Source organism: Oncorhynchus gorbuscha, linkage group LG19 (assembly GCF_021184085.1).
Source record: "Oncorhynchus gorbuscha isolate QuinsamMale2020 ecotype Even-year linkage group LG19, OgorEven_v1.0, whole genome shotgun sequence".
In the NCBI taxonomy this organism is placed as follows: Eukaryota; Metazoa; Chordata; class Actinopteri; order Salmoniformes; family Salmonidae; genus Oncorhynchus; species Oncorhynchus gorbuscha.
In genome coordinates, this window is record NC_060191.1 from 32,240,887 (window position 1) to 32,261,492 (window position 20,606).

The following is a 20,606-nucleotide window of genomic DNA, read 5'->3' on the forward strand; positions in this document are numbered from 1 at the left end:
AATCGTATTTCTCATGGACTGAGAGTCCTTTATGTGCCTTTTGGCAACTCCAAGCAGGCTGTCATGTGTATTTTGTCTGAGGAGTGGCTTACGTCTGGCCACTCTACCATAAAGGCCTGATTGGTAGAGTGTTGCATTCTGGAAGGTTCTCCCATCTCCACAGAGGAACTCTGGAGCTCTGTCAGAGTGACCATTGGGTTCTTGGTCACCTCCCTGACCAAGGCCCTTCTCACCCGATTGCTCAGTTTGGCTGGGCAGTCAGCTCTAGGAAGAGCCTTCGTAGTTCCATACTTCTTCCATTTAAGAATGATGGTGGCCACTGTGTTCTTGGGGACCTTCAATGCTGCAGAAATGTTTTGGTACCCTTCCCCAGATCTGTGGCTCAAAACAATCCGGTCTCGGCGCTCTACGGAAGATTCCTTCGACCTCATGTCTTGGTTTTTGCTCTGACATGCACTGTCAACTGTGGGACCTTATAACTCCAATCAAGTTGTAGAAACATCTCAAAGATGATCAATGGAAACAGGATGCACCTGAGCTCAATTCTGAGTCTCACAGCAAAGTGTCTGAACACTTATGTAAATAAGGTATTTCTGTTTTAAATTCTAAAAAGCTGTTTTCTCTTTGTCATTATGGGGTATTGTGTATGAATTGAGGACAAATTTGGATTTAATCCATTTTAGAATAAGGTTGTAACGTAACAAAATGTGGAAAAGGGGAAGGGGTCTGAATACTTTCTGAATGCACTGTACATAGCAGTTTAAACCTGGAGCCTGGCGCACAGTTCACGACTATTGTCACCACAGTTCCATAATTAGTGAGGATTATTAGGGTAGATTTCTAGGACTAATATTCAACCCTAATTTGACACTTTTCATGTATTGAACAATTGAATATGGCAACTTTCAGGATGAGTCAAACCACTGTCTTTGATTCACCAATATATTTTGTGCTTTAAGGCTCTCCAAACCTGTTTTTGTATTATTCATCAATACTTTCCTAAACCTAAATAACATAGAAGATCAGAGTATTTTTTAACCTACCAATTGGCGGCGAAAGGAGACGAATATGCATGTATTTACATAGCTTTCTTTAATTTATCCCTAATATTCTGAACCGTTCTCTTCATATATTCTAATTAAAGGTACACCACATTTAAAGGGATGGCTTTAGATAAATGTACTGAAAACCCTATTGAATGGAAACTCTACGAGAGAAAATCTTTTGGCCAACAAGTGGAAGGGTTTTCAGCAGGGGCCCGATTTCGACTTTAAAAAATCAATGCCTTTCCTACGCACTTCTCAGTAGTTGGTATTCAGACTTACCTTATGCAGGAGTGTACCAGGCTTTGCAGGCATGGTTCCCTTGCGTCTACTGAATACATTTAATTCAACCACTAAAAAAAAAAATACTTGCTGGCCAACAGATTTCCTCAATAGGGTTTTAAGTACATGTATTTATCCCTTTAAATACGGTGTACCTTTCATTGGAATTTTGTCGACAGACTAGAATACATTATGAGAATAGGTTCAGAAAATAAGGATCAATGAAAGAAAGCCATCTAAATATATGCATATTGCATCACTAACTGTTAGATAAAATAAAAAAATACTCTGATATTGTAGATTATTTAGGCACATTTTAGCGTTAGGAAAGTTTGTACAGTACCAGAGAAATGTTTGGACACACCTACTCATTGAAGGGTTTTTCTTTATGTTTAGAATTCTACATTGTAGAATAATAGTTAAGACATTACAACTAGGGAGATGTGGGAGAAAAAAGGGGGATGTGGGAGAGGGGGTGGTAGGCTATGATTGATCTCAAAGGAGAACATGAGATCTACACATGTTATACAATCAGAGGCGAAGCCACAGCACGGGCCCTGCCAGATTGAATTCTGTCTCACCCAATCATGCGGTCTTAAAATATATATATACCAGTCGAAAGTTTGGACACACATACCCATTAAAGGGTTTTCCTTTATTATTTACTATTTTCTATATTGTAGAATAATAATAGTGAAGACGTCAAAACTATGAAATAACACATATGGAATCATGTAGTAACCAAAAAAGTGTTAAACAAATCAAACAATATTTTATATTTGAGATTCTTTAATAAAGTAGCTACCCTTTGCCTTGATGACAGCATCAGTATTTCTGTTTACATTATAGGGAATAGGCTGGCTTGCTGGTCCTCCATATTACAACACACCCCAGAACATGTTTTTTCGGCATTCTTCTGAATTGACCGGTTATATGTGTTAACTAGCGGCGACCCACTTCTGTAGAATCACCCAGAGTCCTGTGGACCCAGGTCAAAAGTGGTGCACTTTAGGGAATAGGGTGCCATTTGGGACGCAGACAGTGTTTGTATAATAGTGGCAATTGCTGCTGTCTCATGCAACCAGATACTGTATATAGTAGAGCTCAACAACAAGTTCAAATCTAACGTTCAATAACAAAGTAACCAACTCAATAACAAGTTCTAATCTGACATTCAATGCAGAGCTATTCAGTTATGGGCCTCAAGGGCTAATGGTTAATGAATTTATCAATTAATGAAATCATGTAATTGATTGGCCAGGTAGTTCACTCACCACCAGGCCTGAATCAGTCCCTGATTAGAAGGAAATAATGAAAACCAGCAGGCCTGGAATTGAATCACCCTCTGGTCTATTGGTTAAGATGGATGACCAGATGGGCTGCTGGCCCTCTTAACAGCAGTAAGGGTCAAGCCAGCTGCTTCCCTTCTCTCCCCAGATGTCCATCCATGCCTGGGCCATGTGGAGACCTGGTGGCCTATCTATCCACATGTGTCAGTGCTTCAAAGTGTGTTTGCACAGCTCTCTCAGTGATCAGCCCAGCTATCTCCAGCCCATTCATGGAGACCCATTATGTTCAATTGTTTTCAGATGTTCTTGCTCATGTTTGAGCATTATGGAATGGCAGCTGCTCTGAAGATGAAATATATATATATAATATATACCAGAGCTATAGCCTAACGTTACTTACACCTCATGTCAACCCTGTCTCTGCTGCTGATCAGAGAGGTAAGTGGGAAAATCTGTGATGTAGGCTGGGCAAAAACTGGCTGCATCAATGTTGTTTCCACGTTATTTCAACCAAAAAAATTACATCAGACTTTGAATCAATGTGGAAAACTGATTGGATTAGCAAAAAGTCATCAATTTAAAGGCAATTTGGAAATCTTTTTCACCCAACTTTAAGTAAATCCAATGACACGGTGAATGTTTTTGTTGATTTCACATTAGTTGGCATCTTAACATCTCAACCAAATGTAAATCAAAACTAGATGTTGAAATGACGTCTGTCCAGTGGGTAGGCCCTGTTCACAGGGGAATCGTTCAGGGGCTGGTTTTGGTTTCCTGGACACAAATGAAAGTTCATCCACGTTACAAAATTACACATTGGTTTTGTCGATGGACCACTTACGAGGGGATGGATTCAAACCTTACTGCTGAAGTTCAGCGTTCTATAGCATGATCAAAATGTAAAGGTAATTTCCAATTGAGCCGACATATGCAGCATTTACCGTGAATCGAGTCTCTGCTAATGCGGGGACATTGCCTTAAAATTTCTACCGCCCTGTTGTGCAGCTCTTCAGCGCTATAGATTGGTTTCCTTATCTTGGGCTGGACTCAATGTCATTTTGTAATTTGGTTAAACTATCCCTTTGGGCCTATTGCCCTAAAACACATGATAAATAGTGGTTCTCCTTTGAAAGTGTTTCATAGACCAAAACTAGTCTTTTAATCTTTGTCTGGGAAAAGTGCCCCAGAATATTGGGGCTCCCTAGTGGCACAGTGGTCTAAGGCAGTGCAAGAGGCGTCACTGCTAGTACCTAGTTCGAATCCAGTCTGCATCACTTCCAGCTGTTTTTGGGCGGTGCACAATTGGCCCAGCATTGGCAGAGTAGGACGTCATTGTAAATAAGAATTTGTTCTTAACCGACTTGCCGAGTTAAATAAATAACATTTTGCAGCTAGAAATATAATAAATTAAAGTGACATGGTTTGTATTCTACATGATGACAGAATCATATTTGTTCTGGATGGATCATACATCTGTCGGAATGTTCTTTGCTGATGCTGAACTGGCCCTCATTAGGAAGCAAACTCTACAATACCTGAACTTGTCCACTAAGAATCTGTTGCAAAATGGTTGTAATGAAGAGCACCTCAATGTCAATTTAGGGACGAAAGGGGGTTTATGTATTATTACAACTTCACTTAGATGACGTCAAATGAGAAAAGGTGAATTGATATGATTCTGGAATTCAATCCACTGCAGAGAGGACTTTCACATTTGTGCAACAGCATGGCCTGGATGAAAGGAGTGGACATAGGAGTTGTACAAATGCTATTGTCTATTGAGGACTGTGATTTTTATTTTATTTTAATAGTTTTGACTTGGCCCTCTTGCAGCAGCATAGTGAATGAATGATGTTTCATGTTGTCCTTCATATGCAGCAGTTAGCAGAGGGAGAATTCATTTTTTTAGGTAGATTGTTCTTTATTTACCACTTTCACTTGGTTGTCACACTGAAGGGCTACACAAGTGAAGACCTTGGCAGCACATCACAAACACCCTTTCTGTTACATAAAGAGCACTCGGGCATTCAAACACTAAACAGAGCTATCGCATGAGAGAGCATCCGTTAGAATGGGAGCGCTTTTTAAATCTCTCAATCTCCAAACAGCATACATAACCAACCCAAGCCGCGGGCCACCCCCGATTTATAGCTCGTCGCTGTTACGTTATGCAAAGGTTAGTCTTTACGTCACATGGTAGCATAACAGTACTGTACGCGAGGACAGAGAGTGTTGGTGGTTTAATGGCATGATAGGGAGCCTGGAGCTAAGATGTCACATCTGGACGTTGTTCAGTTTGGGAGGTTGATGGAATAATCCTCTGCATTGGATTGCCAAAAGTAGATTTATGTCTGGATTTAGTGATTGTAGCCTAAGTAACAATTAAACAGAACCTTTTTAAAAGTATGTTTGATTTAATATTATTAGCCATAATTCTTATAGGAACACCAGAGCTTCTGAATTGAGGAGTTATGGATTTTATTATCTCTTAGATACTAATATTTGAAGCCGTCAAACAGAACTGCTGCAAACTTTGAAACTAAAACAATGCAGCTGTCTCTTCTGAAACTAGATAAAGTCATTCATGACAGGATTCAGCAAAGGTACTTCAGCTCAGTGGGGGGGAAGAGATGCCCTCCGGTTGTTTTCTCTCAGTAACAAAAGACGAAACATAGAAGACGCAGGGAAACAAGCTTTTTTTTCATTTTCCTAAAGTCAACTTGCCCTCAATATGTCCTTTCTCTCTCACACACTATTTTGAGTAGGTTCGTCTATCCCGCCCACTCGACCATCACAAGTAGAAGTGTCTTGCCTCTGTTTCTGTGAGGGCACTGATGGACAAATTCAATATCTTATAGTTAACTGTGTGAATAAACCATACAATATTGACTGCGTAATATTTAATCCTACAACTGTATCAAATTAAGGGCACCCTGATCAATAGGCATGACGTGTTTTCTTATCATTATTACATAAGTCATGGCCGAGCATATGCTCATTCCATGTAAGAAGGATCTTGCGTAACTGATGGGCAGCAGTCAGTGTAGGTCTCCGTCAGTCTTAGTGTTGTTCTACTTTACCTGGTCACCAGAAGGTCAGAGACCCTAATCCCGGCCTGCACATGACCTAGAAATAACAACCTTGCATAGTCACGTCTGTCACTATAACACACGAGTAGGCCAGGCTAAAGGGATGTGTCAGGCTAGACCGGTACCTTCATGTGGTTTGCCTCTTTTTTCATTGTCAGCCCTGTCCATCCTCCATCAGGGTTGTGTTCATTATGGCGTGTGGCAGAAAATGGTATGTTTTGCAACGGAAAACTAAAATGTCCAGTTAGTCTTTCCGTTTCAGTCTTTGCTTTTGTTTGGTGCCTAATGAATATGGCCCAGGACTAGCTGCCTTTGTTCTGTGTAGCTTCAACTGACCCCAGAGGGTTAAACTGATGAGTACTCTGAGCTCAGCTGGAGAGCAGAAGTACGCTGTTGTCATTCACCCATCGCCATGGCAACCATTGATTTGCGTTTTACCAGCGTGAACAGAAGGTAGAATTCTGATTTGGAAGAAATAATATTGAAAATCCCCATTTATATCTGGTGCCAACATGTGTCCTGTGTTATCTTCTTGCCATTCTGATTATACAAGTCTAAAAATGTGGGAACAAACAAGTGGAAACACTTTTCTAGGAAGGCTTGCTTCCATTCAGCCACAAGAGCATCAGTGTGGTTGTGCACTGATGTTAGGGCGATTAGGCCTGGCTCGCTGTCGGCATTCTAATTCATCCCAAAGGTGTCCAATGGGTTTGAGGTCAGGGCTCTCTGCAGGCCAGTCAAGTTCTTCCAAAACATTTCTGTATGGACCTCGCTTTGTGCACAGGGGCATTGTCATGCTGAAACAGAAAAAGGCCTTCTCCAAACTGTTGCTACAAAGTTGGAAGCACAGATTTGTTTAGAATGTTGTATGCTGTAACGTTAAGATTTCCCTTCACTGTAACTAAGGGGCCTAGCCCAAACCATAAAAAACAGCCCCAGGCCATTATTCCTCTTCCACCAAACTTTAGTTGGCATTGTGCATTCAGGCAGGTAGCGTTCTCCTGGCATCAGCCAAACCCAGATTCGTCAATCGGACTACTAGATGTTGAGTGATTCAACAATCCAGAGAACCTTGTTTCCACTGCTCCAGATTCCAACGACGGCAAGCTTTACACCACTCCAGCCGACGCTTGACATTGCACAGGGTGATCTTAGGCTTGTGTGCGGATGTTTGGCCATGGAAACCCATTTCATGAAGCTACCGACAAACAGTGCTTGAGTGAGTGTTGCAACAGAGGACAAACAATTTTTACTCACTACGCACTTCAGCACTCAGCAGTCCCTTTCTGGGTAGGCTACCACTTCGCGGTTGAGCCGTTGTTGTTCCTAGACATTTCCACTTCACAATAACAACCCTTACAGTTGACACGGAACAGCTCTATCAGGGCAGAAATTTGACAAACGGACTTGTTGGAAAGGTGGCATCCTATGGCGGTGCCACATTGAAAGTCACTTAGCTCCTCAGTAAGACCATTCTACTGCCAATGTTTGTCTATGGAGATTGCATGGCTGTCTGCTCAATTTTGTACGTATGTATATTGAAAGCAGGTGCTTTCACACAGGTGTGGTTCCGGAGTTCATTAGGCAATTAACATCCCATCATGCTTAGGATCATGTATAAATATGCTGGGCAGGCCATTATTTTGGCTACCATGGCTATGCCCTCATAGGATAACGATGCACCCATCCACAGGGCACGAGTGGTCACTGAATGGTTTGACAAACTGTGTAAACCATATGCCATGGCTGTCTCAGTTACCAGATCAACCCAACTGAACACTTATGGGAGATCCTGGAACGGTACCCGAGACCGCATTTTCCACCAATCTCAACATGGAATTTTTTTGTTGCATCCCTCCAATAGAGTTCCAAACACTTGTAGAATCTATGCCAATGTGCATTGAAGCTGTGCTGGCCCAACGCCCTATCAAGACACTTTATGTTAGTGTTACCTGAAGCTGTGACTTGTCTGAATGGGATTACAGGCCTGATTTGATTAACTGTATTCCTGCTCAAGTTCTAAAGGACAAGGACTAAGCTTTGACTGGGACATTAGCTCAATCTGTACTGGGAATAAGGAGGCAGCTAGGTTGAAGACCAAGTGATCTCATCATCCACTTATGGGGGGAGGTCCTCAGTCATAGTTCGGCAGACTCACTAATGCACTGGTATGAATAGGATACAGTAGAGTTGAGTGCACTAATGGGAGGACATGGCATCTCTTGGTTCACTCATTTCAGCTCCCGGGGAGCATAATTTTCTGATCCATACCCAGATAACTTATAGCAAGGGCATCTGCTGAGAAATGGGAGCAATGCTTGAACTAATCAAATAACCTCCAAAGCAATGACGCTTGGGCCGTGTTTGTGTTAACAACAATCCAGTTAGCAACCTAGACCGACACCAATGGGAATGGGAACTAGTTCAGTTATGAGTAGAACTCCTGTAGGGGATCCTGATTGAATTCCAGACAAGAGAACTAAGAGGGATATAGGCTATAGTCATGTAGAGGCCTTTAGGAAAAGTGGAACATTTCACTGTCTGAGATGCTCTATCTATTCATACCCATTCCTGGGCCATATTCATAGTGTCTGAGTAGGAGTGCTGATCCAGGATCAGTTTGGCCTTTAAGATCATGTGAATATTATATGGATGGGGGGGACATGATCCTAGATCAGCAGCTTTATGAATACAGGCCCCGATTTACACCACATCTAGATGACAAATGTGCTGTGCTTGTGAGGGCAGACATTTCAATCCATAAAGTTTAGACCATTAACTCTGGTCCAACTATGCCATTGATTACTCACATAACTAGGACTGAGTCAATGGTGTGAATAAGAACCCTGAACATATTTATCAACACAGTAATGATGCCACATACCCATCTATTTGAGAGTTTTTACAAAACGCATGCCACATTACCAATCAATTTGGATGTTGAACAGGTAATAAAGTGCTGATAACTGATAATGGATGGCCTTTGTGAGACCTTGGATTTAGTTCCTGAAATGAATTCAGGCTCATGTACTGTGACTCAACTGTTTATGATTAAAGGGCTACGAGTCATACTGGTACAATTGAGGATCCGTTGATGTCCCTATTTGGGCTGTTATAATGGAATCTCAAATAGTGAGCTATGTTTTGGAGAATGACAGTGCCTATAATTCAACCATGGACGTAAATGTATTCATCATTGGATTCAACCCAAGAGTACGTAGTCAGATTATTTGGGGGAAAAAAGTAGATCAAGATACTCACACAAATCGTTCGATAAAACCTTTTTAATCTCAACAGCAAGTTAGCTTATGTGTGGTCAACATCAATGAAGGTAAATATAAAATTGGATTTTCTAAACAGGTGTGTCAGCAGGAGGTGCAATTATGATACTGAAACACATCCACTACTAATCTTCATTATTTTCTGTATATTTTCAACTATTACTTAAATATTGCTATAATACTTTTTAAATGGCATATACTGATTGACCAAAAAAAGCACTGTCAAGAAGCTAAAACCAAGAAGCTCCTAACTCCACATGGTGGGGTTGTACAGGGAAACTTCTGAGGGGACTTTGGTTTTGTACCTTTGTAAAACCTGGGACTACTTATTTCCGGAAAGGATACCCCAAAATAAAAACAGAACGGAATTAAAACCAGAAAAGCTCAAATATTCTTATCTTAATTGAAAACAAAGTTTAAAAAAGGCACACTGAACACTATTCACGCTCAACACAATATTTTTTTCATCTTGAGAGCACTAAAGAGTCTCTAAACCCCTAATTTGTACAAAGCACAATGAACAACCAATAGTGTTATTCTCGCTGGTCTTTCTTTGTAAGAACCAAATGTTTCGTGTCCACTTATTGAGATAAGACAGCGAATGGGTCCCTCACTTTTGTTTTAGTCTCCCGGGGAAGCAGACGAGGCTAAACACCATTCTGACTACCACCGTCACCACATCTCTCACTCTAGCTACATTTCCTTTATCGCCTCGTAAAAGTGCTCCAGTAATTCAACTTCCACAGACAATCCTGCAGTCTATGGCTACGTCCAAAATGGCACCCTATTACCTATATAGTGCACTACTTTGACCAGAGCCAATAGGGCTCAGTTCAAAAGCATTGTACTATGGAGGGAAGAGGGTGCCATTTGAGATGCAGATTTTGTCTCTGACCTCGAACACTTCGGTTTTTCATCCCATTGAATGAAAAGTAGAGTTATGTCTTCGTCAGAAATCTGTATGCTTCAAGTAGATTCAAAAGTTTTGTTCATTCGAAGCTTGTTGTAAGAGAGCCATGGTGAAACTTGACAAAATTAATCCAGTGTCGGGTTACTAACGTCTTTTTCCCCCTTATTTTTTACAGCAACCTTCAGGTTAGAGAAACATTACTTCAGAAAGCCAGTAAACCCACCGTTAGACCCCACATCGGTTGCATACAACAGGAGGTATAAGGTCACAATTTGGAGATAAAACTCACCTAACAACAATAGCGCAGCAAACTGGATTTGATTGGACTCGACTTACAGTGGCTTGCAAAAGTATTCACCCTCCTTGGCATTTTTCCTATTTTGTTGCCTTTACAACCTGGAATTAAAAGTAGATTTTTTGGGGTGGTTGTATCATTTGATTTACACAACATGCTTACCACTTTGAAGATGCAAAATATTGTTTTGTGAAATAAGCAAGAGAGACAAAACTTGGGCGTGCATGACTTCACCCCCCCAAAGTCAATACTTTGTAATGTCACCATTTGCAGCTACAAGTCTCTTGCGGTATGTCTCTATAAGCTTGGCACATCTAGCCACTAGTTTTGTCCATTCTTCAAGGCAAAACTGCTCCAGCTCCTTCAAGTTGGATGGGTTCCGTGGGTGTACAGAAATACTTTACCACAGATTCTCAATGGATTGAGGTCTGGGTTTTGACTAGACCATTCCAAGACATTTAAATATTTCCCCTTAAACCACTCGAGTGTTGCTTTAGCAGTATGCTTAGGTTCATTGTCCTGCTGGAAGGTGAACCTCCGTCCCAGTCTCATATCTCTGGAAGACTGAAACAAAAACAGGTTTCCCCTCAATAATTTCCCTGTATTTAGCACCATCCATCATTCCTTCAATTCAGACCACTTTCCTAGTCCCCGTCGATGAAAAACATCCCCCCAGCATGATGCTGCCACCACCATGCTTCACTGTGGGGATGGTGTTCTCGGGGTGACGGGAGGTGTTGGTTTTGCGCCAGACATAGCATTTTCCTTGATGGCCCAAAAGCTAAATTTTAGTCTCCTCTGACCAGAGTACCTTCATCCATATGTTTGGGGAGTCTCCCACATGCCTAATGGCAAACACCAAATGTGTTTGCTTATTATTTTCTTTAAGCAATGGCTTTTTTTCTGGCCACTCTTTCGTAAAGCCCAGCTCTGGAGTGTATGGCTTAAAGTGGTTCTATGGACAGATATTCCAATCTCTGCTGTGGAGCTTCGCAGCTCCTTCAGGGTTATCTTTGGTCTCTTTGTTGCCTCTCTGATTAATGCCCTCCTTGCCTGGTCTGAGTTTTGGTGGGCGGCCCTCTCTTGGCAGGTTTGTTGTGGTGCCATATTCGTTACATTTTTTTTAAATAACGGATTTAGTGGTGCTCCGTGGGATGTTAAGTTTCAGATTAAAACAATTATAACCTAACCCTAATCGGTACTTCTCCACAACTTTGTCCCTGACCTGTTTGGAGAGCTCCTTGGTCTTCATGGTGCTGCTTGCTTGGTGATGCCCCTTGCTTAGTGGTGTTGCAGACTCTGGGGCCTTTCAGAACAGGTGTATATATACTGAGATCATGTGACAATTAATTAGTTAGATTGCACACAGGTGGACTTTATTTATGTGACTTCTGAAGGTAAATGGTTGCACCAGATCTTATTTAGGAGCTTCATAGCAAAGGGGGTGAATACATATGCACACACCACTTCAGATTTGACATTTTATATTTTGAAACAAGTAATTTTTTTCACTTCACCAATTTGGACTATTGTGTATATCCATTACATGAAAACCAAATAAAAATCCATTTAAATTACAGGTTGTAATGCAACAAAATAGGAAAAACGCCAAGGGGGATGAATACTTTTGCAAGGCACTGTATTCCTTTTAGCTCCTAGTGAAGCAAAGGGCCTCAAACTGATTTGTGTAGTTTGTTGGAAATATCTAGCCAATTTATACAATTCATTTTGTTATCTGCTGCGATGGTATTAGTGGGGGGGATTATCTCATCATGGTCTACGCAGTGATGAGCGGTCACTGTGGATATGTTGGCTGTGAGTCATCATACTGGAATTCTCCCCAAAAACACCACACATTAAAGTATGACTTTCTGGTTAGGAAAAAGCCTGTTGATTCAATATTGCTACAATAAAATATTGACTAACACTGCACTTATCAAGTGCACATTAATTCATTACTTTGTCTTGTTCGTTTATTATTTTTACTACTTCAAAACACTCAATGTGTTTTTGAGTTCTTGGCCTACTTCAATACAAAATAGCATCTTTGTCGTTTGGTTTGTGCTTTCGGTAAGCCAAATTCCGTTGTGCACGTCTTCCAAAAACAACCAGACTGTGCTAAGTTTTCTTGCATCGTCCAGCACTTGTTCTCGACGGGGCCGCTACGGCTGCAGTCAGCTTTGAGGCAGTTGTGTTCCTGCGGAGCGATATCACTTCACATGTGACACCCCCCATCATGGCAACATCCATCCACACATACCCAGCCAGCCATCCATGCTGGCACACCCCCATCACCCAGGCAGCCTCCAGGCCTGGGTCCTTGCATAGGGCTGATGGGAACAGAGATCGGGAGGATTTTGGTAGAAAGGTTCTGAGGTTGGTTCACCACAACTAAAAAAAATAGTATTCATTGATACAAAAAAAAACACTTCCCCTGTACCTTGACCCCCAACTCCACTCCATGACATCTACGACATGATGCTGTGTAGATTTTCAACTGTCGGTAATACTGCTTTCTCCCCACAGTTCTACCGGCTTCAGTTCACCAGTAGGAAGCCATGCTGGGAGTCTACAGTCTCCATCATCTCGCTGTCCAGAAAGGAGTCCTGGAGCTCGGTGGGTAACGCCAGCCCCTCATAACCGGCAACAGGGGCCTCTCCTGGGCCAGGCCGGTGCGGCTGCCCGGGGTCCAGGTGGAACTCGTATTGCTCTGGATAAAGTGCCTCTTGCGGAGTGTGGAATTGGCCCTGCTGGTCACACAGCTGGTAGCTGTATCCCAGGGCCTCGGGGTGCTGGTTCTGCAGCTGGCCAGCCAGGGCAGGGGGCATTAAAACTGGGCTGAGGTGAGAGTGAGGGTACTGCTGGGCCAGGTAGTGGTCGTAGACCAGGTTGGCACTGGGCTCAATGAAGGGACTGAGGGCCTGGGTGTAGGGAGGGGAGGCCTGGGAGCTGCCCTGCTGCTGATGGGCCCCAGCCATGGCCCCCTGCTGCTGTGGATTGTGTATTGCCCCTGGGTCCCCTGGATAGGAACCTTCCACTATCTGCATCTGGTTGAAGTAGGCTTGGAGATGGGTCTGCTTCTGGAGGTACATCCTCTTCTGGTGCAACCTGAAGATATAGTGATATAGGTTACAGCGACAACCAGGAAAATAAGATGGCGGAGGGATCTGTTTGATAAGTATGAATAGTCAAATAATGTACCTATGCTCCTGCAGCTGTTGCTCTAGACTCCGAGGATTCTCCTTACAGAAGAGCTGGCAGCTAGCAGGACTCACATTAGCCATAACACTAGCTTTCTGTAAGGGACAGAGTGGGAAATAAGAGGGATTCAATAATTTTATCTGTGGTTGCAGAGGGTGACCAGTCTCAAATGTGCCATCCATAAACATTGACAAATATAAAATTACAATGAAATGTATATAAAATCGTACAGTAATGCATACAAACTAACAAATTATTAGCCATTTTCTATTGTAATTGATTACTCCCCTAATAAATATTTTGATAAATACAAGCTAGATTTGAGTCGTGTTTTGGTACCTGTAGTCTGTGTGCGAGATATTGTGTCTCCAGGCTCTGTCTTCGGGACAGTAGAGGCTGGGCACCGCCATGGTATAAAGCTAAGTTATCCTCGTGCTTAGATGCCTCACCCTGAAAACACACAAGAGTTCAGAGGTTACACTCACAATCACACTGGGTTACAGACCGCCTACGCACACACAAACACAGAGCAGGGTTTCCGTTTGCCAGTAATTGCCAGCTTTTGGCAAAATAAATACGTAAAGCAGTTAAATAAAATTGTCGGTGGCCAAATTGACCGGGAGACAAAACAATCCTTGTTAGTAATTGATGGAAATTTGACAGTCATACTAATTTTGTGGAAATAAATTTGGGCATTTGTATTGTTGTTAGTTGTCAGGTCTTATTTATCACACGAGCACAGCATACAGGGCCTATTTTCAGCTAAATATCACTTGTCAGACAGTGCTAGAGCTGCTGTAGCTCCTCAGCTTGTTACTGCTGGAGTGAAACCTGCTTTTAGTCCAGTCATTTCGCAACAATTCTAAATGCAATCGCATATTAAAAACAGTTTTGATCACCATAATTAGATTGTTTAATTTCTACCTGTTTTCCTCCCCAATTTTATGATTACGATCTTGTCTCAATGCTGCAACTCCCCAACGGGCTCAGAGAGGCAAAGGTAGTCATGCGTCCTCCGAAACTCGACCCGCCAAACGGCGCTTTTAACATCCGCTCGCTTAACCTGGAAGCCAGCCCACCAATGTGTCGGAGGAAACACCGTTCAACAGACAACCATAGTCAGCCTGCAGGCGCCTGCCACAAGGAGTCGCCAGAGAGCGAGGAGCCAAGTAAAGCCCCCCCCCCGGCCAAACTAAAGTGCCTTAAGACTGCTGAGCCACTCGGGAGGCCAAGAGCTACTATTTTTATTTCTCAAATGGTAATTGAAGCATGCCTTTCATTCGCCATTCAAGTGCATAGGCAATGGTAGGCAGGCTATCAGTGCATCACTTTGCAATGTGAACTGGAGGCAGTTTGCATTTTGAATGTTTTACATCATTGAGTCTTACCTTGCTTCAAAGTAAGCATAGGCAAATTCTGACCATATATATATTTTTTATAAAGACTGAATGTTGACCTGTTATAAGCACAATCCTAGTCATATTAGTACCCCATCCTAGTTGATGCAACTTTAGATTCCCCTTCTTTCTAAGTTTAGAGATTTATCATTAGCACGTCTTCCATCCAAATGGCGACAGACTCATGCAAATATTAAAAAATATGCGCATTTTCTCACGGTTTCCATCAAATTGACTTGTTGCAAATAAAACGCTTTACGTGATCCCTTTTGCGGTTCAATTCCCATGTATCAAATAAAAAAATACGTTTCCATTGTATTTAACTTTCCTGATGGTTTTCTTACGCAAAAGTTTACATTATATAGCGAGAATGCCCACTCTGGTACTGGCACGTGCACTCTAGCTAACAGCGCTATCTGCACGCTTTTATCCTACACGTACTTAACACAAAGGTTGGATGTAAAAACCTGGTTATATAGTCACATATGGAACCGCTCACATCAGGTGCGCTGTTTAGAATGGTGTGATCCCACAAATTGCATTTTGACAAATGTTTAAAATGACGTTTTATTGGCTTCATTACAGCAGTTGCATGTTACGTTAAGAAGACTTACCATAATCTAAATATGATTACTGTCATTCTGAGCACCGTGGGTGGACGCCTTAATGGGTTATGCACCTTATGCATGCATATGGGTCCGATAAATCTCTGATGGCCGGTAAATTAAAATCTTCCCGGTAAGGAAACCCTGAAGCGGAGGCGCATACACATACACACACACACAAAGCTCCACTGAGTAAAGTTATTGCCACTCTTGTATACAGGGCCAATGTATTGTTGCGGACTGTGTATAGTAATTGTGTAGTAAGCAACTATAGGGACCTTGTAGACAAGACATGCTGCCAATCAGCCCTTAGACCACCAGTGCTGTGTCTCAAATGGGACCCTATTCCCAATCCCTGTAGAGTGCACTATTTTTGCCCAACCAACCAACCAACCAACCAACCAACCAACCAACCAACCAACCAACCAACCAACCAACCAACCAACCAACCAACCAACCAACCAACCAACCAACCACACAGGCCTTGTGTTTACACGCAGCAACCACTGTTCTAGGGCAAGGGAAATGGATGCACTGATTCGCAGATTGATCACACTCTGTCGGGGCCATTGAATTGACTCGTTGTTTCCTGTTTACAAGCAGCAGCCAACGGTGAATCAGTTCAGTCACTCTCCCTCTTTCTCATATTACCTCAACAACAATGGCTGCATTCACTATGTGCAGCACCAGGGGTTGACTGACTGTCAACAAGGGGACAATTGGCTACCTCTTCGTCCGGACGGAACATTATATAACCAGCCTCGTCTGTGATTCACCGGCTGGCTGGCTAACAGATCACTGGTGAGGTCAGGAGAGGTGCTGCTGGGTGGGGTCAAAACAAGACATGGTATCAAGTAATGTTTGTATCATGTTTTGCGCTGCTACCATGTTGTCATGTTGTGTTGCTACCATGCTGTGTTATGTGTTGCTGCCATGCTATGTTCATGTCTTAGGTCTCTCTTCATGTAGGTGTTATCACGACGAGAGACGTGTTGTCATATTTTTTATCAAATATAATTTGTCACATGCGCCGAATACAACAGGTATTCACCTTAAAAAGTGAAATGCTTACTTACAAGCCCTAACCAACAATGCTGTTAAATAAATAATTAAAAACACAAAAAAGTAACAATTAAATGAGCAGCAGTGAAATAACAATTAGCGGGCTATATACAGGGGTACCGGTACAGAGTCAATGTGTGGGGGCACCAGTTAGTCGAGGTAATTGCAGTAATATGTAGATGTGTGTGGGGGGGGATAAATAGTCTGGGTAGCCATTTGATTAGATGTTTAGAAGTCTTATGGCTTGGGGGTAGAAGCGGTTTAGAAGCCTCTTGGACCTAGTCTTGGCACTCCGGTACGGCTTGCCATGCTGTAGCAGAGTCTGACTAGGGTGGCTGGTCTTTGACAATTCTTAGGGCTGTCCTCTGACACCGCTTGGTATAGAGGTCTTGGATGGCAGGAAGCTTGGCCCCAGTGACGTACTGGGCCGTAAGTACTACCCTCTGTAGTGCCTTGCAGTCGGAGGCCGAGCAGTTACCATACCAGGCAGTGATGCAACCAGTCAGGATACTCTCGATGGTGCAGCTGTATAACCTTTTGAGGATCTGAGGATCCATGACAAATCTTTTCAGTCTGAGGGGGAAAAGGTGGCTGTGCCCTCTTCACAACGGTCTTGGTGTGTTTGGACTATTTTAGTTCGTTGGTGATGTGGACAAGGAACTTGAAGCTCTCAAACCTGCTTCACTACAGCCTCGATGGGAATGGGGGTGTGCTCGGTCCTCTTTTTCCTGTAGTCCACAATCATCTACTTTGACTTGATCACGTTGAGAGAGAGAGAGAGAGAGAGAGAGGTGGTGCCAGTGCAACATGGTAAGGTCTCTGACTTCCCTAAAGCTGTCTGTTGTGTAATCGGCAAACTTTATAATGGTGTTGGAGTCGTGCCTGGCCGTGCAGTCATGAGTGAACAGGGAGTACAGGAGAGGACTGAGCACGCACCCCTGAGGGGCTCCTGTGTTGAGGATCAGCGTGGCGGATGTGTTGTTACCTACTCTGACCACCTGGGGGTGGCACGTCAGGAAGTCCAGGATCCAGTTGCAGAGGGAAGTGTTGAATCCCAGGGTCCTTAGCTTAGTGATGAGCTTTGAGGGCACTATGGTGTTGAACGCTGAGCTGTAGTCAATGAATAGCATTCTCACATAGGTGTTATTTTTGTCCAGGTGGGAAAGGGCCGTGTGGAGTGCAATAGAGATTGCATCATCTGTGGATCTGTTAGGGCGGTATGCAAATTGAGTGGGTCTAGGATTTTAGGGATAATGGTGTTGATATGATTCATGACCAGCCTTTCGAAGCACTTCATGACTACAGACGTGAGTGCTACGGGTCGGTAGTAGTTTAGGCAGGTGTTCTTGGGCACAGGGACTATGGTGGTCTGCTTGAAACATGTTGGTATTACAGACTCAGATAGGGAGAGGTTAAAAATGTCAGTGAAGACACTTGCCAGTTGGTCAGCGCATGCTCAGAGTACACATCCTGATAATCCATTCAGCCTTGTGAATGTTGACCTGTTATAAAGGTCTTACATCGGCTGCAGAGAGCGTGATCACACAGTTGTCCAGAACAGCCGATGCCCTCATACATGTTTCAGTGTTACTGGCCTCGAAGCGAGTATAGAAGTAATTTAGCTCGTCTGGTAGGCTCGTGTCACTGGGCAGCTCTCGGCTGTGCTTCCCTTTGTAGTCTAATAGTTGGCAAGCCCTGCCACATCCGACGAGCATTGGAGCCGGTGTAGTACGATTGGATCTTAGTCCTGTATTGATGGTTATAGCCGGAGGGCATTTCTTATAAACTTCCGGGTTAGAGTCCTGCTCCTTGAAAGCGGAAGCTCTACCCTTTAGCTCAGTGCGGATGTTGCATGTAATCCATGGCTTCAGGTTGGGTATGTACTGTGGGGACATCATCATCAATGCACTTGATGAAGCCAGGAACTGATGTGGTGTACTCCTCAGAAGAATTCCAGAACATATTCCAGTCTGTGCAAGTAAAATAGTCCTGTAGTTTAGCATCTGCTTTATCTGACCACTTTTTTTTTATTGACCGAGTCACTGGTGCTTCCTGCTTTCATTTTTGAAAGGAATCAGGAGGATAGAATTATGGTCAGATTTGCCAAACGGAGGGCGAGCTTTGTACACGTCTCTGGGTGTGGAGTAAAGGTGGTTTATAGTTTCTTAGCCCCTTCAGTTGCACATTTAACATGCTGGTGGAAATTTGGTAAAATGGATATAAGTTTCCCTGCATTAAAGTTCCCGGGCCACTAGGTGTGCCACCTCTGGATGAGCATTTTCCTGTTTGCTTATGGCGGTATACAGCTCATTGAGTGTGGTCTTAGTGCCAGCATCGGTTTGTGGTGGTATGTGGACAGCTATGAAATATACAGATAGTGTGGTCTACTGCTTATCATGAGATACTCTACCTTGAGAGTTCCTTAGATATCGTGAACCAGCTGTTTAAAAATATACATAGACCGCCACCCCATGTCTTACCAGAGACAAGTCTGTTATATCCTGCCGATACAGTGTAAAACCCGCTAGCTGTATGTTGTTCATGTCGTTGTTCAACCACGACTCAGTGAAACATAAGCTATTACAGTTTAATGTCCCGTTGGTAGTTTGCTCGTATGTCATCGATTTTATTTTCCAATGACTGCATGTTTGCCAATAGAACGGATGGCAGCGGGGTTTCCTCGCTCGCCTACAAATTCTCAGAAGGAAGCCCGACCTCCACCCCCCTTTTCTCAGTCTTCTCTTCACGCAAATTACAGAGATCTGGGTCTTCTCTTCGCGCAAATGACAGAGATTTGGGCCTGTTCGCAGGAAAGCAATCTTTCACGTCGGACTCATTAAAGGAAAAAGCTTCTACCAGTTTGTTGTGAGCAATCGCTGTTCTGATATCTATAAGTTATTTTCAGCCATTTGAAACAGTAGCAGCAACATTCTTTTAAAAATAAGTAAAAAAAATAAGAAACTAACATTTACATTTACATTTAAGTCATTTAGCAGACGCTCTTATCCAGAGCGACTTACAAATTGGTGCATTCACCTTATGACATCCAGTGGAACAACCACTTTACAATAGTGCATCTAAATATTTTAAGGGGGGGGGGGGGTGAGAAGGATTACTTTATCCTATCCTAGGTATTCCTTAAAGAGGTGGGGTTTCAGGTGTCTCCGGAAGGTGGTGATTGACTCCGCTGTCCTGGTGTCGTGAGGGAGTTTGTTCCACCATTGGGGAGCCAGAGCAGCGAACAGTTTTGACTGAGCTGAGCGGGAACTGTACTTCCTCAGTGGTAGGGAGGCGAGCAGGCCAGAGGTGGATGAACGCAGTGCCCTTATTTGGGTGTAGGGCCTGATCAGAGCCTGGAGGTACTGAGGTGCCGTTCCCCTCACAGCTCCGTAGGCAAGCACCATGGTCTTGTAGCGGATGCGAGCTTCAACTGGAAGCCAGTGGAGAGAGCGGAGGAGCGGGATGACGTGAGAGAACTTGGGAAGGTTGAACACTAGACGGGCTGCGGCGTTCTGGATGAGTTGTAGGGGTTTAATGGCACAGGCAGGGAGCCCAGCCAACAGCGAGTTGCAGTAATCCAGACGGGAGATGACAAGTGCCTGGATTAGGACCTGCGCCGCTTCCTGTGTGAGGCAGGGTCGTACTCTGCGGATGTTGTAGAGCATGAACCTACAGGAACGGGCCACTGCCTTGATGTTAGTTGAGAACGACAGTTTGTTGTCCAGGATCACGCCAAGGTTCTTAGCGCTCTGGGAGGAGGACACAATGGAGTTGTCAACCGTGATGGCGAGATCATGGAACGGGCAGTCCTTCCCCGGGAGGAAGAGCAGCTCCGTCTTGCCGAAGTTCAGCTTGAGGTGGTGATCCGTCATCCACACTGATATGTCTGCCAGACATGCAGAGATGCGATTCGCCACCTGGTCATCAGAAGGGGGAAAGGAGAAGATTAATTGTGTGTCGTCTGCATAGCAATGATAGGAGAGACCATGTGAGGTTATGACAGAGCCAAGTGACTTGGTGTATATCGAGAATAGGAGAGGGCCTAGAACAGAGCCCTGGGGGACACCAGTGGTGAGAGCGCGTGGTGAGGAGACAGATTCTCGCACCGCCACCTGGTAGGAGCGACCTGTCAGGTAGGACGCAATCCAAGCG

The 20,606-nt window shown here is 43.6% G+C and overlaps 1 protein-coding gene across 1 annotated transcript in view; it reads right to left on the bottom strand.

Moving 5' to 3' along the window:
- Positions 1 to 11,681: 11,681 nt before the first annotated feature.
- Positions 11,682 to 20,606, bottom strand: part of LOC124005622 (serine/threonine-protein kinase SIK2-like) — a 57,275-nt gene continuing 48,350 nt past the window's right edge. The window contains exons 13-15 of the mRNA XM_046315040.1: positions 13,730 to 13,840; positions 13,391 to 13,485; positions 11,682 to 13,297 (exon numbers count right to left, since the gene is read on the bottom strand). Of these exons, the coding sequence (XP_046170996.1) occupies positions 12,727 to 13,297; positions 13,391 to 13,485; positions 13,730 to 13,840 (777 nt within the window). The 3' untranslated portion in view covers positions 11,682 to 12,726. The remainder of the gene's footprint in view (positions 13,298 to 13,390; positions 13,486 to 13,729; positions 13,841 to 20,606) is intronic.